This window comes from Hypanus sabinus, chromosome 7, assembly GCF_030144855.1.
Source record: "Hypanus sabinus isolate sHypSab1 chromosome 7, sHypSab1.hap1, whole genome shotgun sequence".
NCBI lineage: Eukaryota > Metazoa > Chordata > Chondrichthyes > Myliobatiformes > Dasyatidae > Hypanus > Hypanus sabinus.
This window is the reverse complement of record NC_082712.1, coordinates 86,863,915-86,890,521: the sequence shown is the minus strand read 5'-3', so window position 1 is coordinate 86,890,521 and position 26,607 is coordinate 86,863,915. Positions and strand designations below refer to the sequence as shown.

Genomic DNA, 26,607 nt, shown 5'->3' with positions numbered 1-26,607 from the left:
GAAAGTCAAATTAAAATTATTATCAAAGTACGTTTTTATATCACCATGTACTACTCCGAGATGCATTTTCTTGTATACCGTACAATTTGTGAAAAACTATACATGAAGACTGATGAACAATTGATCTGCAAAAGATGATAAATTATGCAAATGAAAAACATTTACTGAGTGTGAATTGTGGAGTTTTTCAAATTGACTCTAGTTTGTGGAATGGTTCAGAGCTGAGATGAGTGAACACATTCACAGTGGTTCAGGAGCCACTTGGTTGTGGGGTAATAGCTATTCTCGAGCCGGATGGCGTGCAGACCAAGGCTTTGTACCTCCTTACGGAGGGTTGTACCAAGTAGCTGATGGTAGTAACGAGATGGCCTGGATGGTGGGGGGTCTTTGATGATGGATGCTGCTTTCCTGTGGCATCCCTCCACCTGAATGTGTTTACTGGTGGTGGGGGGGGGGGGGGAAATCCAACACGACGGATAATTTTACCACTGCTCGCCTACTAGCACCCTAACGTTTGAAGTGTCAGGCATTCCGTTATGTTGGTCCACAGAGAAAGCACAAGCCAATCAGCCCTGGCTGGGAAGAATCTCAGTTGTATATTGCACACGTACTTTGCTAATAGAAGTTCTTTGAATCTTGACTCTTGGGTCACCTGGGTGAGGGTGTCAGATGTTAAAGTTCAAAGTTTCAAAGTACCTCAGGATACGTAAACGGTATACAACCTGCAATTTGTCCTCTTCACAGACCCCAAACACCCGATGACCCCAGGTTACATCACTGATGATGTGTCCCAGCGCACACTGGGTTAATAAAGGCAAGTAGTTTTGGACCAGGTTAATGAAGGCTTGGGAAAATCAAAATGGCAGGGTTAAGTGACAATAATCCTCCAGTAACAACATCAACAAATAATTTTCTCACTGCCAGCATACTAGCACTGTGGGCTGTGTCCGTCACTTTTCCGTTCCTGGGCATTGATATTTCCGTAGCAGGATGTTCTCCGCTCTGCACTTGTTGGGCCAAGATTCGGATCGGCCATTTTGCTGAACGGCCGAGCCAGGTGTGAGCTAAGTCTCTGCTGCCTCGCACTCCTAGAAACGGTAACATCTAGTGTCGGGCAAGTCACTGCCGCTCGGTGAGGGTGTGCGGCACCACTTGTAACGTGAAGTTTGCTTTTGAGTAAAGGGGGCAGAAGGGTGATCTGCACTGGCCGGAGCGTTCGTAACCAGAACCCAGCGTTCCAGTCACAAACGAGAAAATGCTGGAAGTCCAAGCAACACACACAAAATGCTGGAGGAACTCAGCAAGCCAGGCATCTATGGACTGGTGTTCCAACCTATTTGGCCAGTAGAGGGAGCTAAAGGGTGGGGCAGTCGATGATAACTTCTGCAGGGAGCAGACACAGTGGTTATATCACTCGGTCTGCGTCTATCAGCCTGGGCTATTGATAGACTGTCTGAATCCTACAGTGGGATCTACAGGGTTAAATTACCGGGAATAAAAATGGTGTTTGTGAATCTCGGGGAGGATGAATTATCATTTTGATTTTCTACATAACATCGATGTGGTTGATATTAACTGTCCTCTAAAATAAGGACATAAAAAACAGGAGCAGGGTTTGGCCATCTGGCCCGTCAGGCCTGTTCTGCAGTTGAATAAGATCATGGCTGATCTGGCCGTGGACTCATCTCACCTTTGTGATAGGAAAGTGGAGGGCTACTAGGAAGGGAGATGTTAAATTAGCCTTACTGTTGGTTTAGGGGTGGCACAGCATCGTGGGCTGAAGGGCCTGTACTGTGCTGTACCGTTTTGGCCCATCGTTCCTACTCCCCCATTCAAAGTACATTTAATGGATATTCGCGGCCTTGCGGGCAGCCACAGAACAAAGAAACCCCCACACAACAAGACCGTCAGACGTGCCAAAGAAAAGAACAAGTTGTGCAAACATCAAAAAGCGAACAAATAACACACATAAAACATTAAGCATCAAAATGCAGATTCCCCAAGAGTGAGTCGCAGAGGCGAGTGAAACTGGTCCAGGAGCCGGTGACCACGAACACAGCCACCGCGTCAGTGCCACGCCGAACGCTGCGTGATCAAATCGCGCGTTCGGCGCTGAGGATCTTAAACATCAAACACTGAGGCGACTGAAGTTGGGAGAGTCAAGCACTCCGCACAGAGGCAGTCGTACTTGCACTCCACATCGAATCCTCCGAGAAATTATTTGCTGGGCCAAAAATACATTCTTAAACGGGAAATTACAGGCTGCACTCGATCGCAGTTTGGAAGTAGTATATATAGAAGGAGGGGAGTATCCAGTAATTTTTTAAGCTGTCTAAAAAATGTCGCCATCTTGCTAGAAGTTCCAATTCCATAAGATCACAGCTGGACTGGCCTTGGACTCAGCTCCACCTACCCACCTTCTCCCCATCTGTAAAGCTGCCTAACTGTATCTTAAATATAGTTAATGAGAAAGCCTCTCCTGCTTCTCCGGGCAGAGAGGTCCACAGATTCGCTACTCTCTGGGAAAGGCAGTTCCTTCTCATTCAAATGGCTTGTTGCCCTGGTTCAGAAGAGCTGCTCAAGCTAATGGTAGACATGAACAGGACTGCAACATACAAAAGGTACCTGGACTCCTACAAGGTTAGAAAAGGGTTAGAGCGGGGTTTTCCAACCCTTTGTATGCCATGGACCTCTTTACCATTAACTGTGGACCCCAGGTTGGGAAGTCCTGGTTAAGAGAGTTTATGGGGCCAGCTTGGGTCGACAGCTTGGTCAACAGGCATGGGTTGGGCTGAATGGCCTGTGTCTGCGCTGGCTAAAACTTTGGATATGACTGTCAATAATTTAAAAAAATAGTTTGGAAAGGAGTGACTTTATTTTATTTCAAGATACAGTGAGGAATAGGGCCATCTGGCCCTTTGAGTCGTGCCACCTGACAACCCCAATTTAAGCCTAACCTAATCATGGGAACAATTTACAATGACCAATTAACCTAACCGGTACGTCTTTGGACTGTGGGAGGAAACCGGAGCACCTGGAGAAAACCCACGCATTCCACGGGGAAGACATACACATCCTGCTTACAGAGGACATCGGCATTGAATGCCAAACTCCAAGCTGGAATAACTACGCTACCTTGGTGTCCAGAGAGTGACACAGGAGATTCTGCAGATGCTGGAAAACCAGAGCAGCAAACACAAACTGCTGGGGTAACTCAGCAGGTCAGGCAGAAGCAGATAGGATTGTTCTTTCAAAGACTGTATTGGTGAAATGGGCCAAATGGCCTCATTAAATTCTGAGATTTGATGCTTGTTTGGTTAGGAGATTTCCTCCACACTCCCTCCAATTATAGAAGCTTTTTAAGGAGTGGGAGTTGGTGAATGGTACAAGATCACAGGTTGGAATTCTTGTGATGAGATGTTAGACAATTAGACAAAGGAGCAGAATTAGGCCATTCAGCCCATCGATCCTCCACCATTTCATCATGGCCGATTTATTATCAATCTCAACTCCATTCTCCTGCCTTCTCCCCATAACCATTGACACCCTCCTGACTAATCAAGAACCTATCAACCTCTGCTTTAAATATATCCAATGACTTGGCCTCCACAGTCGTCTGTCGCAATGAATTCCACAGATTCACCACCCTCTATAGCTAAAGAAATTCCTCCTCATCTCTGTTCTCTGTCCTTCAGTTCTGGGGCTGTGCCCTCTGATCATAGACTCCCCCACAGCTCCAATGCTCACTTTGCTGACAAAACCACTGTCATCGGCCGGATCAAAGGAGGGAGATTGAAAATCTGGCTGAGTGGTGCCGTAACAATAACTCCTTAACGTCAACAAGATTATTGACTTCAGGAAGAGAAAACTAGAGGTCCATGAGACATCCCTCATCAAGGGAATCAGAGCTGGAGGGAGTCAGCAACTTTAAATTCCTTGGTGCTGTCATTTTAAGGGATCTGTCCTGGGCCCAGCACATAAGTGACTCTATTTCCTGAGAAGTTTGTAAAGATTCAGCATGACATCTAACACTTTGACAAGGTTCTATTAGACGTGTAGTGGAGAGTACATTAACTGGCTACATCATGGCCTGGTATGGAAACACCAGAGCCTTTGAATGGAAAATCCTACAAAAAGAACTGGATACGACCCAGTCCATCACAGGTAAAGCCCTCCCCACCACTGAGCACATCTACATGAAGAGTAGTTGCAGGAAAGTTGTATCCATCATCAGAGACTCCCACCACTCAGGCCGTGCTCTCTTCTCAGCCCTACCATCAGGAAGAAGGTAGAAGAGCCTCTGGACTCACACCACCAGGTTCGAGAACAGTTACTACCCCTCAACCAAAGGGGATAACTTCACTCAACCCATCATTAAAGTTTTTCCACAACCAATGGACTCACTTTCAAGGACTCTTCACCTCATGTTCTCGATACATATATTTATTGATCGTTCTTTCTTTTGTTTTGAATTTACACAGTTTGTTGTCGTTTGCACACTGGTTGAACGCCCAAGTTGATGCGGTCTTTCACTGATTCTACTATGGTTATTATTCTATTATGATTTGCTGAGTACACCCACAAGAAAATGAATCTCAAGGTTGTATATGGAGACATAGATGTACTTTGATAGTAAGTGTACATTGAACTCTGACCTTTTGCAACAGGCCACGTTCCTGGATACTCCTGATCTCTGTCTGTCTCTGCCCTGCTCTAGGCCGACCTTTCAGCTCTTCAGCTGGCACACGTGTTTGCTGGGGATCATTGGTTGCTTGGTGATGATGTTCCTGATCAACCCAGTCTACGCCTCCTGTGGGATTGTCCTGATGCTGATCCTACTGGTAGTCATCCATTATCGATGTCCTACCAGCAGCTGGGGCTACATCAGTCAAGCCCTCATATTTCACCAGGTAAGACCCGATCTGAGAATGGAGCAGAGTTAGGCCATTCAGCCCAATGAGTCTTCTCTACCATAGCATCATGGCTGATTTAGTTGCCCTCTCAAACCCATTCTCCTGCCTTCTCCCCATAACATTTGATGCCCTTACTAATTGAGAACCTATGAGCATCTGCTTTAAATATACCCAGTGACTTGGGTCGACAGCTGCCAGTGGCAGCAAATTCCACAGACTCAGGCTGATGAAATTCCTCCGCATTTCTGCTTTAGTTACATTGTCTTTCAAGCTTCCATTTCGTGTTCCATGTTTTAAGTGGAGAGAGGAAGGGGTCAGAGGGACAGCAGATCAGCTGTAGTTGGTGAATTTGATGTCCGTGCCTTTAGGTGAGAGCTGGACATGTAGACAGAAATGTTGATGGGAAAGGTTGAGAGCAGGGGTACCCAACCTCGGTTGATGGCAGGGGTCCATGGCATATAAAAACAAGGTTAGGAACTCCTGGTTTAGAGGGATATGGACCAAACGTGGGCAAATGGAACTACCTCAGAAAGACACTTTGGTCAGTAGGGCCACAGCTATTGGTGACAATAAATTCCACAGATTCACCAGCCTCTGGCTAACGAAGTTCCGTCTCATCTTGCACAAAGTTTAAGCACAAGCCCTGTGGATGGGCGCGGGGGTCCCAACTAGCGGGCCGGGTCGCCATGCAGACAGTAACTTGGTGGAACCTGTCATGAGTTTGGGGAACCACTTCGTCGAGCACCTCCACATCATCTGCCATGAGCGGGACTTCCCGGTGGCCAAACGCTTAAACTCTGGTTTCCATTCCCGTTCCAACATGTCAATCTCTTGTGCGAGGATGAGGCCACCCTCAGGCGGAGGAGCAGTACTGCATGTTCCGTTGGAAACCTTCCAACCTGAGGGCATGAATATCATCTCCTTCTCCTTCCATTGAACAAATTCCCACCTCCCTTCCCCCCAATTCTTCTATTCTCCACTCTGACCTCTTACCCCTTCTTACTTGCCTTTTTCTCCCCCCGGGTCCTCTTCTCCTTCCCTTGCTCCTTTGGTGCACTCTTCTCTCCTATTGGGTTCTTTCTTCTCCAGTCCTTAAGCTTTCCCTCCTACCTTCCAGCTAGCCTCTTCCCCCCGCCCCCCCCCACAATTTTTCATTCAGGGATCTTCCCCCTTCCTCCTCAGTCCTGATGAAGGGTCTCTGCCCGAAACATCAACTGCGTGTTCTTTTCCATAGATGCTGCCTGGCCTGCTGAGTTCCTCCAGCATTTTGTGTGCGTTGCTTTGGATTTCCAGCACCTGCAGAGTTCCTCGTTTTAGTAAAGTGGTTTGCTAATGTCACGTACCATGGTACAGCGAAAGACATTGTCTTACGAGCCATCGTTTCAGGTCATCGTGTTAGTACACGGAGGAAGTACAAGAGAAACGGAATGCAGACTGGCATGTTAGCGATGCCAAGAGAGTGCCACCATGTAAACTGTGATTTCCACCCACCGCACAAAGGCATACGGGTTAGAGTTAGTGAGGTGTTGTCATGCTGTGTCCGTGACACTTGAGGGATGCCTCCAGCACATCCTCGGACTGTGTAGGTCACTTCCTCAATCGAGGCGCTTCACTAAGTTTCAATGTACAGTGATAGGCACGCGTATATATAGCTAAGGTGCCTAAGACTTTTGCACTGAATTGCTCACCACTCCTCCAAAAAAAAACCCAAATTTCATGACAGATGTGAGTGATGATAAACCTGATTCTGATCTGGGTCTCTATTGTGGACTGAGAGTGGGAAGGGGGCAGGGAGAGGGGAGGGAGCAGGAAGCACCGGAGAGACATTCTGTAATGATCAACAAACCAATTGTTTGGAACGAAATGATGCACTCAGGACTGGGTGCGTCTGCACTCATGCCACCCCCACCCACCCGCCACCCCTCGCACTCCTTCCCTGTGTCCTGTCCCACACACTTGTCACAGCACTCCACCATCGCCATTCCCAACATCCTTTGCACCCTCCAGATTCCTAAACCTGATCTCTACTCTACATCGACAAATATAGCCTTGAGCAAAAGTCTCCGCTATAAGTACCAGGGGTGATTGATAAGTTCGTGGCCCAAGGTAGAAGGAGTCAATTTTAGAAAACCTAGCACATTTATTTTTCAACATAATCCCCTCCTACATTTACACACTTAGTCTAGTGGTCGTGGAGCATGTGGATCCCTTCTATTTGGGAGTCGGTGTCTTGGACCTCCAGAAGTGGTCCACAGCGTGGGGTAATTGATACTCCTAAGGTAGAAGGAGATGAATTATTACTTCAAACTTCCTGCATTTTCACTCAGAGTTGAACTGTACGTGTACGAGCTGGATAAGGTCACAAACTTATCAATCACCCCTGCTGTGAACCACCTGGAGGTCCGAGACGCTCTCGTTACATGGTTGGGCAGTTCAGCTCTTTGAGTGAAAATGCAGAAAGTTTGAAGTTGGTAACTCATATCTCCTTTTACCTTAGGCTACAAACTTATCAATCACCCCTGCTGTGGACCACCTCTACAAAGAAGGGATCCGTCCGCTCCACGACCGCTGGACTAAGTGTGTACATGTAGGAGGGGATTATGTTGAAAAATAAATATGCTAGGTTTTATAAAATTGACTCCTACCTTAGGCCACAAACTTATCAATCACCTCTCGTATATACTTAAGACTTTTGCACGGTATTGTACATGTGACAGATGAAGTTTATCTTTAACTTCTTTTATTCTATGAATCTGGAGCATTGATGGGAACGTGGGTACCCCTCAGTTAATGGTCGGGGCCCCATGGCATAAGGAAGGTTGGGAACCCTTGCGTTAAGGGGAAATGTTAATTAGTGATCTGTCATAGGTTTGATGGGATGATTGGTCTCCTGTAAGGAGATATGAATCCGACAACAGGAGTTAGAAGGTTATTCCTGTCGTGTGTACCGTGGTGTAATGGAAAATGTTGTTTTGCTTGTTCAATGATTCATTGAGGGAATACAAGGGGAAAAATAATGACAATGCAGAATGAGACATCGCAGTTACAGAGGCAGAAAGTAACATGAGGGAGCCACGATGAGGTGAGAGTCCGCCTAATTGTACAAGGGTCTTTTCAGCGAGTGAAATCCTGAAATCCTTTGGTGGTGCGAATCAGAAAAAATTGCTGAGAACACCCATTGGTTCAGGGAGCATCTGTGGCAAGAAAAATGACCAGTAGTTTTGGTTAGAGGGCTTTCGTCAGAGTGGGCAGAGAGAACTCAGTAAGTTGCAGAGGAGCTGCGGGATGAGAATCACATTTATTGTCACTGACACTTGTCGAGACAATTTGTTTTTTGTAGCAGCAGTACGATGCAACACGTAAAGTATACTATATAATGCAAAAAGAGAGCAAAAAAGAAGTGAGGTGGTGTTCATGAGTTCAATGTCCATTCAGGAATCAGATGGCAGAGGGGAGGAAGCTGTTCCTGAATCTCTCAGTGTGTGTCTTCAGGCTCCTCTACCTCCTTCCTGATGGTAACAGTGAGAAGTGAGCAAGTCCTGGGTTGCGTTTTGTAAATTCAAAACGTTAAACTAATTCAAAGAAAAATACGAGAGTTCCAAGTGCAGGTGAACTTTAAGCGACACATGCATGTATCACATGGTAGCGTGATGACGTGTGTAAGTAACATATTTTTACATATAACCTGAAATTATTTAAATGAACAAGAATGCCTAATCCCCAGACACACACACACACACACACACACACACACACACACACACACACTCACACACTCACACACACACACACACACACACACACACACACACACACACACACACACACACACACACACACACACTCTCTCTCTCTCTCTCTTATTACTGAAATGGTAAATAGACAGCATCCTAATGATGGATGCCTTTTTGAGGCATTGCCTTTAGAAGCCCTCAGTGGGAGTGTTGCTAGAGCCCGTGGCAGAGCTGGGTGAGATTACGACCCTCTTTAAATTTTTCTGATCTTTTGCAGTGGCCCCTCTTGAAGCCAGGTCAGATAGGGATTGGGAAGGGAGACCATCCTTGTGTTGCTAGTAGCAGTGCTGTAGGATGTGCAGAGTGGTTGGGACTCTGGAGAAGGGCTCAGAACGGAGCCAACGTCACAGGCGCTGCAGAAACGACTGGTTCTGACAGACAAAACAGAGTTACCCAAAGCTGGAGAGTCTCTAACATGTCACAGAAGCATAAACACCTCCTCATCTCCCCCATTTAGACAGCTGACCTGGCCTTACCCAATCACAGATTTTTGACCATTCTCCCACCTACTTTCTCTGTATAAGTCCATAAGATATAGGAGCAGAATTAGGCCATTTGGCCCATCAAGTCTGCTCCTCCATTTCATCATGGTTGATCTATTTTTCCCTTCAGCCACAATCTCCTGCCTTCCCCCCTGCATCCCTTAATGGCCTGACCGGTCCAGAACCTATCAACCTCTGCCTTAAATATACCCAAAGACTTGGCCTCCACAGCCACCTGAGGGAACGAATTCCTCAGATTCACCACCTTCTGACTACAGAATTTCCTCATCTCCGTTCTAAAAGGATGCCCCTCTATTCTGAGGCTGTGTCCTCTGATCCACCATAGGAAACATCTATCGAGGACTCCTCACCCATTCTAACATTAACGGTTACTCTTTATGCAACTCTGATTGTTTCCAGTCTTATTATTGCTGGAGGGTGTGGTCACGTTTGATTTGGAGAATAGGGGATGTGCTGTGCACAGCAAGGCCTCACCATGGTCCTTGGTTAGGGAATATATATTGTCTTGGATTGGCCCTTGCTCCTCGCACCCACAAATGAGAGCCTCTGCTCAGGGTAGTGACTGCCCGGGAGGGCAGTGGGTGTGCCGGGCTTGGCCTTGTGCTCAGATCTCTGGAGCAGGGTCTGGAACCCTGGCAGCACTGTCCGGACGCCAACCTGTCCTCCAATCCAACAGAAGAAAGATGTTGGTCTCCAGAGAATGCTGGCAATGCTGAGCTGGTGAGGACTCACCCTGCGCTCTCTTCTCTTCTGACTGTCAGCTTTCATGTCTAGGGACTCACTCTTACGCTGAGTGCGTTCGCTTTCTTTTATTGTTTACATGGTGATTTCTTTTTGCTGCACATTGAGTGTCTGACGGTCTCTTTTTCGTTGGATTCTTTTGGGCTGCTTTATTTTTTGTGGCTGCCTCTAAGGAGATGAATTTCAAGCTTGTGCAATGTATACGTACTTTGGCCGTAGCGCTACTTTGACACATGGTGCCTTTCCTAGGTGAGGAAGTACCTCCTGCTGTTGGATGTCCGGAAGGATCACGTCAAGTTCTGGAGACCCCAGATCTTGCTCATGGTGGCCAATCCACGCTCCAGTGCCCAGCTCATCACCTTCATCAATGACTTGAAGAAAGGGGGCCTCTTCGTGCTGGGTCACGTGGAGATCGGAGACCTCGGTAAGTAGGCTTCACCACGTGGAGAAGTGTGGAGCGTGCAAAGCTAGGGTCTACGCTTGCTCACACTCACCTTCCTCTCTCCTCTGGGTACAAATAACACCAATATTTATCTTTAAAACCTTTACCTTTGAAACCATGGTTTGATCGGTCCCATTCCCGCACCCCCAATTTCCCTGAAGCTTTAAGACAAAAGACTAAGAATTGATTACAGATTGTTCTATTGGAATGACAGGACTGGACAGCACCTCTTTCAGCTCAGACGGTTGAAGAAGTTTGTCATGAGTCCCCAAATCCTAAGGACTTTCTACAGGGGCACAACTGAGAGCATCCTGACTGGCTGCATCACTGCCTGGTATGGGAACTGTACTTCCCTCAATTGCAGGACTCTGCAGAGAGTGGTGTGGACAGCCCAGCGCATCTTTAGATGTGAACTTCCCACTATTCAGGACATTTGCAAAGACAGGTGTGCATAAAGGGCCTGAAGGATCATTGGGGACCCAAGCCATCCCAACCACAAACTATTCCAGCTGCTACCTTCCGGGAAACAGTACCGCAGCATAAAAGCCAGGACCAACAGGCTCCGGGACAGCTTCTTCCACCAGGCCATCAGACTGATTAATTCATGCTGATACAGTTGTATTTCTACGCTATATTGACTATTCTGTTGTACATACTATTTATTACAAATTACTATAAATTGCACATTGCACATTTAGACAGAAGTAACGTAAAGATTTTTACTCCTCATGTATGTGAAGGATGTAAGAAATAAAGTCAATTCAATTAAAATTCAATCCTGGCTTCTTCCTGCTTCATTCCAGTCCTGATAAAAGTTACTGTTGAAAGAGAGGGCACAAAGAGGATTTGAGCTTAGTATTACCAAATCCAGTGTGGAGACTGCCTCAAACACGATGTAGGACAGATGGAGAAACTATCCACAAGTCTACATGAAAATTAGCTAGCGATAAGAAGACATGATTCTCCATCACTCATCTCAGTGTATGAAGGCCAAGAAGGACACAGGTTCACTTGGGAAACTACAAAAAAACCGAGAGAGCACAAAACAAGAGAACAAGTGAATTCCTAGAAGCCTCTACCAGCAAATATATTGAACTGGACACAATTTATGAACCTGTGCGTCTGAGGGATCAGGGCCAAGGGGGTGAGTCATGGGCACCTGAGCAACCAATTCTTACACCGACCGATAACCAGGGATATGGGCCAATGGAGATCACTCAGCTATCCGGTTGGCTGGGACACAGCGGAGACTAGCAGCCAGCACAACAGCCAACCAATCAGGACGACGAGTGGGAACAATATAAACTCGAGCACGCCCGCAGAAACAGCACTTCAATCGTGCACCAATGTTGTCACCTCAGCTGGCGATGAAACGTTTGGGACGTAACCTCCGGGCTCGGCGAACTACCCCGCAAGCAAGGATTCGAGCACAAAGAAAAGCACCTATCACCTCTCCAATCAGATTCCTCCTTCAGCCCTTTATCTCTCTGCCTTGTACCTTCTCCCCCTTCCCCCTCACCTCGTCTCACCTTCCAGTATGTACTTCCCCTCCCCACACCATCTTATTCTGTCTTCTGCCCCCTTCCTTTCCAGGCCCGATGATTCTCCTTGGTGCAAAATGTCAATTGTTTCTCCTCTCCATAGATGCTGCCTGACCTGCTAAGTTTGTCCGGCAATTTGTTCAAAGTTCAAAGCAAATTTTATTATCAAAGTACGTATATGTCACCGTACACAATCCTGCAATTCATGTTCTGATAGGCATACTTAGCAAATGTATAAAATAATAATAACAGAAGCAATGAAAGACCACATCAACGGGCTGTTCAACCAGAGTGCTAAGACAACAAACTGCAAATGCAAAAGAAGAAATAATTATAGTAAAAAAAAAACAATAAATATCAAGAACATGAAGATTCCTTGAAAGTGAGTGCATTAGTTGTGGGAATATTCAGTGATGGGGCAAGTGAAGTTGAGTGAAGTTATCACCTTTGGTTCAGGAGCCTGATGGTCGAGGGGTAATAACTGTTCTTGAATCTGTTGGTGCAAGTCCTGAGGCAACTGTACCTTCATCCTGATGGCAGCAGAGAGAAGAGGGTATATCCTGGGTGGTGGGGATCTCTGATGAGAGATGTTGCTTTCCTATGACGGTGTTTCATGTGGATGTGCCTCATGGTGGGGAGGACTTTATCCGTAATGGATTGGACCGTATCCAGTACTTTTTGTGGGGTTCTCCGTTCAAGGGCATTGCTGTTTCCATACCAGGCTGTGATGCAGCCAGTCAATACACTCTCCACTATATATCTATAGAAGTTCGTCAAAGTTTTAGGTGTCATGCTGAATCTCCGCAAACTCCTAAGTGTTTGTGTTGATCTGGATTTCCAGCACCTGCAGAATCTCTTGTATTTATGATTGTGTTGGATTCTCGGTAATTTTTGCTTTCCTTTTGAGGTTTCATGTGCGTTGTCCTTGTCCCACTGTGTGCCCTCCCCACCCCCCAGACTGCGCTGTTACAGTAGAGCTGACACTGCCTTGTCTTCTCTTTCAGACACCCTGCCTTTTGACCCCATCCACCCTCAGTACAACTTCTGGCTCAGCCTGGTGGACAAGCTGAACGTGAAGGCCTTCGTGGATCTGACGCTCTCACCCTCTGTGCGTCAGGGCGTGCAGCACCTGCTGCGGATAACGGGCCTCGGTGAGGACGGGGGCAGGCGGCGCGTGGCTGTGGGTGTCACCAAGATCGCTGTGTTCACCACCTCAAGTGTTATACCAGGGGCCAAGATTCACCGGAGGCGAAACAGAATAGTTTGGGTTGGGGTTGTCATCCGTGGAGAGAATGGATGAGGGCTTTTGGTATTAGTTTATCATTGGAACGTGCCAAGATACAGTTTAAAGCTGGTCTTTCATACTGTTTATACCGATCAGATTATTACGCGGGGGTTCCCAACTTTTTTTATGCCATGGACCCTTACTAGTAACCGGGATTGGCCCAGTTGTAACGTGAACAAAGCCAGAGGAGAGAAACTGAAGCTAGTGGGTACAGAAGTGTTTTATGCAACAAAATGAGACACTGAGGAAGAGGCCTCTTCGACCCAGTACTACATGACATTTTACATGCTAAAGATCAAAGAACAATTCTATATTTGCACTGTAACTACACTGCTTCCTTTGAATTACATGTGATTTTCACACCTCCTCCTTTGCACCCACACTCCAGACACCCGAAGTGAATGTTCATCAGCATTGTCTGGTTTTTTTCATTAGCTGCTGTCCACAGCTCCAGGAAACAGGGCTGCATTTTAAATTCAATCTACAATCCACATTCAGGTCTAAAGGTTGGTTGCTGAAGTTAGTGTTTGCTATATATCCTAATGTCAGAATATGCCCTGATAGACCCCAGGTTGGGAGCCCCTGAAAGTTAAAACAATGCAGAATAAAGTGTAAAAGCTACCCAAAAAGTACAGGGCAGGTAAATTATGTTCAAGATCATAATAAGGTAGATTTTGAGGCCAAGAGTCTGTCTTGTCATACAAGATTCTGTTCAGCAGTCTAACAGCAGGATAGAACCTATCCTTGAGCCTATACTTTCAGACCCTATTATCTTCTGCCTGATTGGAGAGGGGTGAAGAGAGGATGGGTGGGGTCTTTGATTATGCTGGCTGCTTTACTGAGGCTGTAAGAGGTTGATGCAGGGTTGATGGAGGGGAGGTTGGTGTCTGTGATGTGTTGAGCTGCGTCCACTGTCTGCAGTTCCTCGCAATCGTGTGCAGAGCAGTTGCTGGGTGCACCCAGACACAATGCCTTCGGTGGTACATTGGTAAAAATTGGTGAGGGCTGATGGGGACGTTCCGAATTCCTGTAGCGCCCTGAGGAAGATGAGGCATTGGTGGGCTTCCTTGGCCGTGACATCAATGTGAGAAGATTTTAATGAAGATGTGGCCCAGATGGCTAAAGGGAGAGATCGAGCAGAGTTATCAAAAAAAAATTCAAATTGATGTTTGCAGAGGAGATGAGAGGCAAACTGTTTTCAGCTAGAGGGTGCTTCAGTTCTGGAACTTTCTGCCTGGAACATGCTGGGAAAGGCAGCAACCCTTGCCACAACTAATGGTATTTGGATATCTCCGGCCTGCTGGCCAGTGGGATGAGGCAGGACTGAAGCACGATGTCTACAAACTTCAAAGTCAGGAAGCTGAGAATACCCAGCAGGTCAGGCAGCATCTGTGGTGGACGTTTTGGGTTGATCCCTCATCGATGACTATTCCTGTCTGCTCAGAAGCCGCCTCACCTGAGGACTGGTCACTTTTTGACTGACGCACAGTGGTCTCCAGTCCCATAGAATGTAGAACAGTACAGCACTTCAATGGCCCTTTGGCCCGCAAAGTTGTGCTGGCCCTCACCCTACTTTAAGTTCAATCTAACCCTTCCCTCCCACATAGCCTACCATTTTTCCATCATCCATGTGTCCATCTAAGAATCTCTTAAATGTCCCTAATGTATTGGAATCAGAATCAGGTTTCATATCGCCAGCATACAGTGTGGAATCGGTTGTCTTTGCAGTAGCAGTACAGTGCAATGCAATACAGAATAATAGAAAATATTCTGCTAGAAAAAAAAAATCCTGCCCAGGCCTGCGCCCTGGAAACTTTCCAAGGTGCAAATCCATGAGGCTAACTGAGGCCTACTACTACTAACAGAAAATAACTGAGTTATAGTAAGTATTTATATTAAATAGTTAAATAAGTAGTGTAAAAACAGAAATAAAAAAGTAGTGAGGCAATGTTCATGGGTTCAGTGCCCATTCAGAAATATGATGGCAGAGGGGAAGAAGCTGTCCCTGAATCGCTGAGTGTGTGTCTTCAGGCTTCTGTATCTCCTTCCTGGTGGTGGCAATGAGAAGAGGAGATGCCCTTGGTGACGGTGGTCCTTAATAATGGATGCTGCCTTTTTGAGGCATTACTCTTTGAGGATGACCTGGGTGCTAAAGAGGCTGGCTCCGGATGATGGAGCTAAGTTTACAACTCTCTGCAGCTTATTTTGATCCTGTGCCGTAGCCATTCTCCTCCCACCCCTCCATACCAGACGGTGATGCAGACTGCTGGAATGCTCTCCATCGTATGTCTGTAGAAATTTGAGTGAAATCTGCCTCTGCCGCCATCTTGGCACCACATTCCATGTACCCAGCACTCTGTGTTTGCTAAATCAGCACTATACCTGTGACATCCCCTTAACATACCTCCAAACAACCTAATGTTATGCCATCTCTTTCTGATTCTCCTATTGAATGTTGTCTACAGGAATGATGACTGTAGAGGGAGACTGGGAGGGGTTTTACAAATCACAGGGGGGATGGGTGGAATTGGAAGTGTTTTGGGGGTAGAATCCTATAGATCAGAGTTTACCCCTCATTTTTAATGCCATGGACCGCTACCATTAACCGAGGGGTCTGTGGACCCCTGGTTGGGAAGCCCTGCCCTTAGGGGGATCTGGAGGGTACGGAGCTACTGAAGGGGGCAGTGGAATTTTCTGAGGTGTTTGAAAATTAGACACAGGAGATTCTGCAGAATCCAGAGCAACACGCACAAAATGCTGGAGAAACTCAGGATCTATGGAGAGGAATAAAAAGTCAATGTTTCAGACCGAGACCCTTCATGAGGACCGGAAAAGAAGAGGGCATAAACCAGAATAAGGTGGAGGAGGGGGAAGAGCACAAGCTGGTGGGCGAGAAGTGACGGAAGAGATGACACGGTAGTGATTATCACAACAGCAACCAGGGTTCATTTCCCACTGCTGCTGGTGAGGAGTTTGTATGTTCTCGCTGTGACCGCACGTGTTTCCTCCGGGTGCTCTGGTTTCCTCCCAGAGTCCAAAGACATACTGGTTGATAGGTTAATTGGTCATTATAAATTCATCAGGGGATTGACGAACGGTCTCATTTGTGCTGTATCTCAATAAATAAATGTTCTACAGATGCCAGAGATCTTCAGTGACACACACAAGATGCTGGAGGAGCTCAGCAGGTCAGGCAGCATCGACATTTTGGGCTGAGAGGCTTCGTCAGAAGCAGGCAGAAGCCATTCTTAGAAGCTGGGAGTGGAATGGAGTTGAGTACAAGCTCTTAGGTGAGGAAAGGGGAATGATGTTGGAAAGTTGGGAAGTGATTGTTGAAAGGGGTTTAAGGCTGAAGAAGAAGGATCTGAGAGGAGAGGAGAGTGGCCCATGGAATAAAGGGAACGAGGTAGGGAACCAGAGCAAGGCAGGGTCTATAGTAAATGTTTTGGGTTGATTTTTAATAGAGCAGCATGGAGAGCAAGCTCACCCTCTCCATGCATCTAATGAACCCAAAGGGACAGCAGAGACCAGTTTGACATCAGTTTGACATCAGGAGTTGCCAGTCAGCGTTGAACTCAACGTAGGGCTGCCTTAGGGACTCCAGCTCCGGCTTTCTCCCTTGGAGTTTCCTCCCGAAGCCTGCTCCGTGAGTGGGTGTAGCTGCAAGTCAACAGGTTTGAGATCAGAGTTTTGCTTCCCCTAAGCAGGCTGCCGACCAAGGCTGGGGAGCTCCATCTGCCCAAATTAACCTGCCTTTGCCCCTTCTCCTGAAAGCAGAAGTGGTTCTGTCGGCCTTACGTGATTCTGTCTAAGCCACACATGAAGACCAGGAGCTGGACTTGGTTGTCAGAGGCTATTTGAGATGCACGCCACTGGGAGCATTTAATAGGTAGTGGGAGCTTTACCCACGGCCTCCCCCGGCTATGACAACCTTAAGGAACCTGGAGCAAGGTGTATTAGATGGGCAACGTGAAGACCTTCACTGAACTATTGTAAATTCGCTGTTGGGTTGTGAACCCGCTAACGATGACAAATGCAATGTTAGCACTCATTTCATGAGGACTAGGGTATAAAAGCAAGGATGTGATGCAGACTGCACTGCAAATAACGTGTGCAATTTTGGAGCCCTTATTTGTTGGCATTGGAGAGGGTCCAAAGGAGGTTTGCTAATTATCTCAGCAATGAAAGGGTTAACATATGAGGAGCATTTGATGATTCTGGACAGAATGAGGGGTGGGGGGGATCTCATTGAAACCTACTGAATATTCAAAGAAATAAAAAACACGAAATGCTGGCAGAACTCAGCAGGCCAGACAGCATCTATGGGAGGAGGTAATAACGACGTTTCGGGGCGAAACCCTTCATCAGGAGTGAAGTAACATGGGATGGTCGAGGAGGGATAAGAAGTGGGGGGAGGGATGAAGTAGAGAGCTGGGAAGTGATAGGCTGGAGGGAAATGGGCTGGGGGAAGGTGGAGAATTATGGGAAATAAAAGAGAAAGAAAGGTAGGGCTGGGGGAGAGATGATAGTGAGGGGGGAAAAGAGAGAGAAAGAGAACCAGACTAAAATAATAGATAGGGATGGGGGTAAGGGTGGGGGGCAGGGGTATCAATGGAGGTCAGTGAGTTGGATGTTCATGCCGGCAGGTAGGAGGCTACCTAGGCGGGAGATAAGGTATTGCTCCATCGACCTGCGTGTGGCCTCATCTTGACGGTAGAGGAGGCCATGGACAGACATGTCGGAGTGGGAGTGGTCTGTGGAATTGAAGTGTGTGGACACAGGGAGATCCCACCACTGCTGGAGGACTGAGCGCCGGTATTCGGCGAAACGGTCTCCCCAATGTATAAATGGCCACATTGGGAGCACCGGATACAGTATATCACCCCGGCTGACTTGCAGGTGAAGTGGTGCCTCACCTGAAAGGACTGTCGGGGGCCTGGGATGGTGGTGAGGGAAGAAGTGTGGGGGCAGGTGTAGCACTTCTTCCGTTTGCAGGGATGAGTGCCCGGAGGGAGGTCGGTGGGGAGGGATGGGGGGGGGGGGATGAATGGACAAGGGAGTCACGTAGGGAGCGATCCTTGCGGAAAGCCGAGAGTAGGGGGGGAGGGGAAGACGTGGTTGGTGGTGGGATCACGTAGGAGGTGGCGGAAGTTACGGAGGATTATACGTTGGATCTGTAGGCTGGTAGGGTGATAGGTGAGGACCAGGGGGACTCTATCCCTGGTGGGCTGGTGGGGGGATGTGGTGAGGGCAGAGGTGCATGAAATATGGGAGACATGATGGAGGGCAGAGTTGATAGTGGACAAAGGGAAGCCCCTTTCTTTAAAAAAGGAAGACATCTCCTTTGTCCTAGAATGAAAGGCCTCATCCTGAGAGCAGATGCGGCAGAGGTGGAGGAATTGAGAGAAAGGAATAGCATTTTTTTAGCAGTATTCAAAGGCTTAGATAGGGTGATTGTGGAGAGGATGTTTCCTGTAATGCAGGACTCTGGTCTCAGAGGGCACAGTTTCAGAATAGAGGTACAGGCTCCCCCCGCTATCCGAAGGTAGAGCATTCCTATGAAACCATTTGTAAGCCGGAATGTCGTAAAGCAAAGAAGCAATTACCATTAATTTATATGGGAAAAATTTTTGAATGTTCCCAGAACCAAAAAATAACCTACCAAATCATACCAAATAGCACATAAAACCTAAAATAACACGAACATATAGTGAAAGCAGGAATGGTATGATAAATACACAGCCTAGATAAAGTAGAAATATTGTACGTATGGTGTAGTTTCACTTATCATACTCAGGAAGACAGCGAGCCAAAATCGATTTGGAGAGAAAAAAATTGGCACCGACACGCACTTGCACATACACACCTACGCATGTACACGCATGCACAAACAACTGCCCGCACAAGGCTTCACGGTAGTCTTTCCTGGGGTGAACACATGTATAAAGCGAGCGTCTTTTTTTTGTAAAAGCGAAAATCCTCTTTGGTTAACGAAAACAGGTAACTAATGTAGGTCTTTCGTAACAGCGAGTTGACGTAAATCGAATGTTCGAAAAGCGGGGGCCACCTGTGTGTCCCTTTAGAATAGGATGAAGATGAACTGACGTGGTGAACCTGTGGCATTCATTGCCAATGGTGGCTGTGGAGGCCAGATCATTGGGTGCATTTAAAGCAGAGGCTGAAATTTTCCTGATTAGTAAGGGTGTCATGAAGAAGGCAGGAGAATGGGATTGAGAAGGATAGTAAATCAGCAAACTTAGTAGGCCACTCAGCCCAATGCTGCTTCTATGTTTCATGGCCCTATGGTCTAACCAGTTAAATTCTTCTTCCTGCACCCCCCCCCCCCAGGTGGGATGAAGCCCAACACCCTGGTCCTCGGGTTCTATGACCACTGTGTGCCTGACGACTACTTCCTGAGTGACCCGGCCTTCCAGGACACCAAGGAGAACGACCATTTTGGTGTGGACATTGCCTCCCTGCAGGCTCACTTCCCCCCCGTGCGCGGCAGCGAATCGGACAAGAGCCTGAGTGAGATGGAGTACGTCGCCATCATCTCCGATGCCCTCAAGATGCAGAAGAACATCTGCCTGGCGCGCTACTTCTTCACGATGAATAGGAAGGATCTCTTCGCCAAGAAGAGGTCGGACAGAGTGTCCATTGACGTTTGGCCCCTGGATCTCCTGAGGCCTGACAGCACCAACTACGTGGACGTCAGCAGCCTCTTTCTGCTGCAGATGGCTTGTGTCCTGACCATGGTCGTCTCCTGGAAGGCGGCACGTCTCCGCATCTTCCTTTGCATCGAGTCTGGCGACGAGGGTTGGGTCAAGAAGGAGCAGAAGCTCCGGGAGCTGCTGGACAAGTTGCGCATCAAAGCCACCATCAAGATCGTCACCTGGGACAGCGTGGTGGCCCTCCACTGGCGCCGGCAGCTCTCCGCCGAGGAGCAGGAGGCTGCCTCGTGCGCCGGCCGGGACTCGGCCCTCGTCTCGGACGACTACCTCCGGGCGGCCAACCGCATGGTGCTGGAGCAGAGCTTCCACACGGCTGTGCGGTTCCTCTACCTGCCCCGGCCTCCCGCTGATGCCTCCCACTCGCGGCGTTACCTGCAGCAGCTGGACGTCCTGACCGAGGGCCTGGGGCCCACACTACTGATCCACGGACTCACTCCAGTTACCTGCACTGACCTGTAGGGCAAGCTTGGGGCGGTGTCAGCGGAGGGGGGAATTGGGTAAAGGAAATGCCGCAGCTGGGGACACAAACTATTCAAACGCTGACTGTGTTTCCCGAAACCAGCGTACATTTCAGACAAAAAGAGACGCATCTTAGGTATTTAAAAATGAGCGCTTGTGTTTATTTATATTTAAAGAGAGTTTGGACAACATTCTGTAACTCGCATTTAAAATGGTCTTTATTGGAGGGTGGGTGGTTCTTATCTATTAAAATGGTTATTCAGTGTTTCTCCTGCGTTTAAGTTCCTTTCAGACAAGCTGGGCAGGTCAGCAGACCTAATGAGCCAGCCCCAAAGGAGTCGGACCTGCCCTTTGCTGGAAGGCAGCTTTGCCAATGGCTGACCTTTTCCATTAACGTCGTGAACCCTGGGGGGTTTCCTTTTCCATTAGCTGCCCCTCCCAAAAGTTGCCTTGTGGACAGGTGCTCTGACTGTCCCTGTACCACCGATGTGCCCTCTGTCTGAAAGAGAAACACATTCCGTTGGAAACTCTCAGAAGCTCTCCACTTGAACTGGCATTTACTATTTGTACTTTTCTACTTGGCTCAAACATATTATAATCATAGAATGTGAACCTTTCAGCCCATCTAGTCTGTGCCATAGCCCTCCCTATCCAAACTTCTCTTAAATGTTGCAGTCGAACCTGCATAGTCAGCATCCACAGGCAGCTTGTTCCACGCTCTGAGTGAAGTTTTCACCTTTCACCCCTAACCTGTGGCCTCTAGTTCTGGTCTCGCCCAACCCCAGTGGATTAGATAGCCAGTTTGTTTCCCCTCGTGATCTACAGGATTGGAATGGAGGCAGATCATTCTTGATTGTAAGGGATCACGAGGCATTATTTTTAATAAGTGTAGATGGGAATTCTCTCTGCGATTCTATCTGATCTGTGACTGGGGTCACTGAAAATTTGGTCATTTATCACTCTTCTGTTTGTGAGATCTTGTCTGAAGATTTCTACGTTATAATTGTGAAGGAACTGAGCACCAGTGAGGAAACTTGTGTTCCCGCATGGTGAAAGTGTAACCTGTACCGGAGGTCGGGATCGAACCTGGATCTGTGGTGTGGTAGCAGCTCTACCCGCTGTGCATGCTGAGCATTTCCTGCAGTTGGGGTATCGTGAGCAGTTTTGTAAGAAGGGATGTACTGGCGTCAGGAGGAGGTTCATGAGCGTGATCCCGGGAATGAAAAGGTTGACGTATGAGAAGTGTTTAATTGCTCTGGGCCTGAACTCACTGGCGTTTAGAAGAATGAGGGTTGGGGATCTCATTAAAACTTACCAGCTATTGAAAGACTTTGTTTCTTATTCAGGTGTTATATGAATGTATGCCATTTGAAATGCCTTGAGGCTTTTGAGCGATTTAAGACCTTAAGACATGGGAGCAGAACTAGGCCATTCAGCCCACCTAGTCTGTTCCGTCATTTCATCATGGCTGATTTAATATCCCTCTGACCCTGAACCTAATTTTTCTGCCTTCTTCCTGTAACCTTGACTCCCATACTAATGAAGAACCTATCCGCCTCTGCTGTAAGTATACCTACCCAATGACTTGACCTCCAAGGCTGTCTGTGGCAATGAATTCCAGAGATTCAGCACTCCCTGGCTAAAGAAATTCTTCCTCATTCCTGTTCTAAAAGAATATTCTGAGGCTGTCTGTTCTGGTCCTAGACCCCCCCCCCCCCCACTAAAGGAAACAAGATCCGCATATCCATTCCATCTAGGCTTTTCAATATTTGATAGGCTTCAGTTCCCCCCCCCACCCCCAATCTACTAAACTCCGGCGAGTACAAGCCCAGAGCCTTAAAACACTACTCAGACATTAACCCTTTAATTCCTAGCTTGTTGCTTATGAACATCCTCTGGACTCTCTCCAATCCTTTCTTGGGTAAGGGCACCCTGTGACTAAGTGGGAGATTGGGCCTGTGTGGATCGGACCCTTGCTGCCTCTGTGTTGATAGACTCTCTAACTGAGGAGGATGATATCCTGGTGTGAAGGGGGTGAGCCCATTGCTGTACAACCTCTGTACATCTGCAGGAACTGAACCATCAGAGGGGAGATGGAATTCCGCCTTCTACCTGCTCCAGATGGGAATTGTGGAAAGGGTGGCAGAGCCATTTGGTCTGGCAATCAGAATCGGACACAGGTTTAATATCACCGGCACATGATGTAAAATTTGTCATGCTGTGGCAGTACAATGAAATACATTACAGAGAAAATAAAACTATGAATTTGTTGGCGCCAAGTGGTTAAGGTGTTGGTCTAGTGATCTGAAGGTCACTGGTTTGAGCCTCAGCTAAGTCAGCGTGTTGTGTCCTTGAGCAAGGCACTTGACCACACATTGCTCTGTAACAACACTGGTGCCAAGCTGTATGGGTCCTAATGCCCTTCCCTTGGACAACATCAGTGGCGTGGAGAGGGGAGACTTGCAGCTTGGGCAACTGCCAGTCTCCCATACAAGGCCTGCACCCTGGAAACTTTCCAAAGCGCATATCCATGGTCTCTCGAGACTAATGGATGCCTACATGTAGATAAAATAGTTAAATAAGTAGTGCACAAATAAAAAAAGGTAGTGAGGTAGTGCTGATGGGTTCAATGTCCATTGAGAAATCGGATGGCAGAGGGAAAGAAGCTGTTCATGAATCATTGAGTGTGTGCCTTCAGGCTCCTAAACCTCCTTCCCGATGGTAGCAATGAGAAGAGGGCATGACCTCGGGTGCAGCTGACTGAGTTTGCAACTCTCTGCAGCTTATTTCATCCCCCCACACTCCATACCAGACAGAGAGACAGCCAATTAGAATGTGCTCCTTGATACATCTGTAGAAATTTGCAACTGTTTTTGGTGACATAGTAAATCCACTCAATCTCCTAATGAAATATGGCTGCAGTTGCCAGTTGCCTGCGTTCGTCCCATAAGGCTCCCTATCCATGTTCCTGTGCAAATGATTTTCGATGTTGCACTTGTACCCACCTGAACCAATTCGTCCTTCACTTCCACTTCCTGGCAGCTCATTCCCGGTGTTCACTACCCTCTGTGTATAGAAGTTACCACTCAGCCCTCTTTTAAAATCTCTCCCCTCTTGTATTTGTGGCCTCTAGTTTTGGACTCCCTGACCCTGGAGAAAAGACTTAACCATACTTGGGTTTTATAAACTTCTGTGATCCAAAATCAACCTCTCCTTAAAACTCAGACCCTCTAGTCCAGGCAGCATCTTCACTGAGAATTTATTTTTAAAAAGTAAATTTTTTTTTAAGTTCTTCCCATATTCTTACCAGGTCTACCCAGTCACTACCTCTCACCTATGGCAATTTTTCAATGACTGATTAACCTCCCAACCTGCTTTCTGATGTACGTAAATGACCTGGATGAAAATGTAGTTGGGCGGGTTAGTAAGTTTGTGGAAGATACCGAGATTGCTGGAGTTGTGGATGGTGTAGAAGAGTGGCAAAGAATACACCACAATCTAGATCAGTTGCAGACATGGGCAGAGAAATGGCAGATGCAGTTTAACCCAGATAAATGTGAAGTGTTGCACCTTGGTAGGGCAAATGCAAGGAGACTGTACACTGAAAAGGGCAAGATCCTTAACAGTTTTGCTGAGCAGGTTGATCTGGGGATCCAAGTTCATAGCTCCTTGAAAGTGGCTACACGGTTCGCTAGGGTGGATAAGAAGGCTTATGGAATGCTTGCTTTTATTAGTCGAGGCATTGAGTTCAAAAGTCAGGAGATTATCTTGCAACTTTATAAAACTCTGGTTAGGCCAGATCTGGAGAACTGTGCACAGTTCTGGTTGCCCCACTATGGGAAGGATGTTGAGGCTTTGGAGAGGATGCAGAAGAGATTCGCCAGGATGCTGCCTGGTCTAGAGGGCATGTGCTATCGTGAGAGGCTGAGGGGAGATCTGATCCAGGTTTACAAGATTCTGAGGGGCATATATAGAGTAAACAGGGAGCATCTGTTTCCCGGGGTAGGGACGCCTAATACCAGAGGGCACATGCATTGAAGGTGAGGGGGGTAGGTTCAGAGTGGATGTGAGGGGTAAGTTTTTTACTCTGAGAATAGTGGATTCTTGGAATGCGCTGTCTGGCATGGTAGCACTGCAGAGGCAAATACATTAGAGGCTTTTAAGAAACGTTTGGACGAGCACATGGATGTAAGAGTGATGGAGAGAAATGGACATGGTGCAGGTAGAAGGGATTTGTGTTTGGTTGTTTTTGATTTACTTATAAACTAGTGTGGCACAGCTTTGTGGGCCGAATGTTCTATGTGCCTTTGGGAGGAGGATAGCATCTCCAACCCAGCCACTCGTGAAACTTGCATCTGAAAATGTTAACGGTCTCCACAGGTGGTTCCTGACCTGCTGAGTGCTTACAGTACTCTCTGATACCCAGCCTGCTGGTCTGCCTTAATGCTGTGATACCGTTTTTATTTTCTCCCCACGCAAGGTTTTGGATTACTGACCCGTAAACCGGATGGCTACACAATGTGGCGCCGTGGCCGATGGAGAGCTTTGTCCGCCGCGTTCTCTGCGCGTGTTTGACACTGACCTAACGAGGGTTGCAGCTACTGTACGTGCCTGTGTAAAGGGCGTCTGTAGCGGTGTCCCTCGGCCAGGTATATGTGGACGATCCGACCAGACAAATAAAGGTTTATTATGAGGGGTATCGATAGGCTAATGGCAAGAAGAGGTTTGGTGAGACTGCAACTAGAGGTCATGGGTTAATTCTGAAAGGTGAAATGTTTAAGGGGAACCCAAAGGGGAAACTTAGAGCAGGGGGTCGCAACCTGGGGTGCACAGACCCCTTGCTTAATGGTATTGATCACGGCATTTAAAAGGTTGGGAACCCCCGATTTAGAGGATCGTACGAGTGTGGAACGAGCTGCTAGTGGAAGTGGGGGATTCACTTGAATAACAACATGGATGGGAGAATTCTTGATACATATTAGAAACAATGAGATAGATAGGAAAGGCGAGGAGGTCCTGCAGAGCATACTTAGGGAGCTAAGTAGCAAGCTGGAAAGCAGAGCTCCAGGTTTGCAGTCTCTGAGTTGCTGCCAATGCCATGTGCCAGCGAGAGTGTAAGATGAATCCATGGCTGAGAATCGGGTGCAGGGGGCAGGGATTCTGATTTCTGGATCATTGGGATCACTTCTGGGGAAGGTATGAGTTGTACAAAAGGAATGGATTACACCTGAACCGATATCCTTGTAGGCAGGTTTGCTAGAGCTGTTGAGAAGGATGTAAACTAATTTGGCAGGGGAGATGGGAACCAGGGTGATGGGGTGAGGATAGGGCTGTTGGTTAATGTGCAGAGTTGGTGCATAGTGAGGCTAGCAGAAAGGACAGGCAGATGTTAGGGTAAAACTGCAGCCACAGTGGGATGAGTTGGAGTGTGAAAGGGGGACAAGATTGCATTAGATACAGGGCTGAAGGCTCTATATTTGAATGTGCACAGTATACAGGATAAAGTAGATGATCTTGTAGCGCAGTTAGAGATAGCGGAACTATGATGTTGTGGGCATCACTGAGTCGCGGCTAAAAGATAATAGTTGGGAGCTTAACATCCAAGGATACACATTGTATCGAAAGGACAGACAGGTACATAGAGGGGGTGGGATGGCTCTGTTGGTAAAATATGAAATCGATTAAGATCGGAAGATGTTGAATCCTTGTGGCTGGAGTTAAGAAACTGCAAGGGTAAAAAGAAACTGATGAGAGTTAAATACAGACCTCCAACAGTAGACCGCATCGGCGAGACTCGACGCAGATTGGGGGACCGCTTCGTTGAGCACCTCCACTCTGTCCACAAAAACAGACGGATCTCCCAGTTGTCACCCACTTCAACTCTGCTTCACATTCCCATTCGGATATGTCCATACATGGCCTCCTCTACTGCCATGATGAGGCCAAACTCATGAGGAGCAACACCTCATATACCATCTGGGTAGCCTCTAGCCCCTTGGCATGCACATTGAATTCTCCAACTTTCAGTAATTCCCTCCCTCTCCCTTCCCCCATCCCACTTTCACTCTGCCTCCTCCTCCAGCTGCCTATCACCTCTCTCATAATTCTGCCACCTTCTACTACCCTTTCATTCCTTCTTCACCTCTCCTACCTATCCCCTCCCCTTGATCTTTTCTCTGATTGGTTTTTCACCTGGCA

At 47.4% G+C, this 26,607-nt stretch overlaps 1 protein-coding gene across 2 annotated transcripts in view; it reads left to right on the top strand.

Annotated features, from left to right (window-relative positions):
- Window positions 1–21,981, top strand: part of slc12a9 (solute carrier family 12 member 9) — a 122,330-nt gene extending 100,349 nt beyond the window's left edge. The window contains exons 10-13 of one of the 2 annotated variants that reach the window (XM_059973870.1): window positions 4,718–4,910; window positions 10,201–10,375; window positions 12,939–13,085; window positions 19,568–21,981. In XM_059973870.1, the coding sequence (XP_059829853.1) occupies window positions 4,718–4,910; window positions 10,201–10,375; window positions 12,939–13,085; window positions 19,568–20,409 (1,357 nt within the window). In that variant the 3' untranslated portion in view covers window positions 20,410–21,981. The remainder of the gene's footprint in view (window positions 1–4,717; window positions 4,911–10,200; window positions 10,376–12,938; window positions 13,086–19,567) is intronic. The other variant, XM_059973871.1, reaches the window with a different exon arrangement.
- The last annotated feature ends 4,626 nt before the right edge of the window (window positions 21,982–26,607 follow it).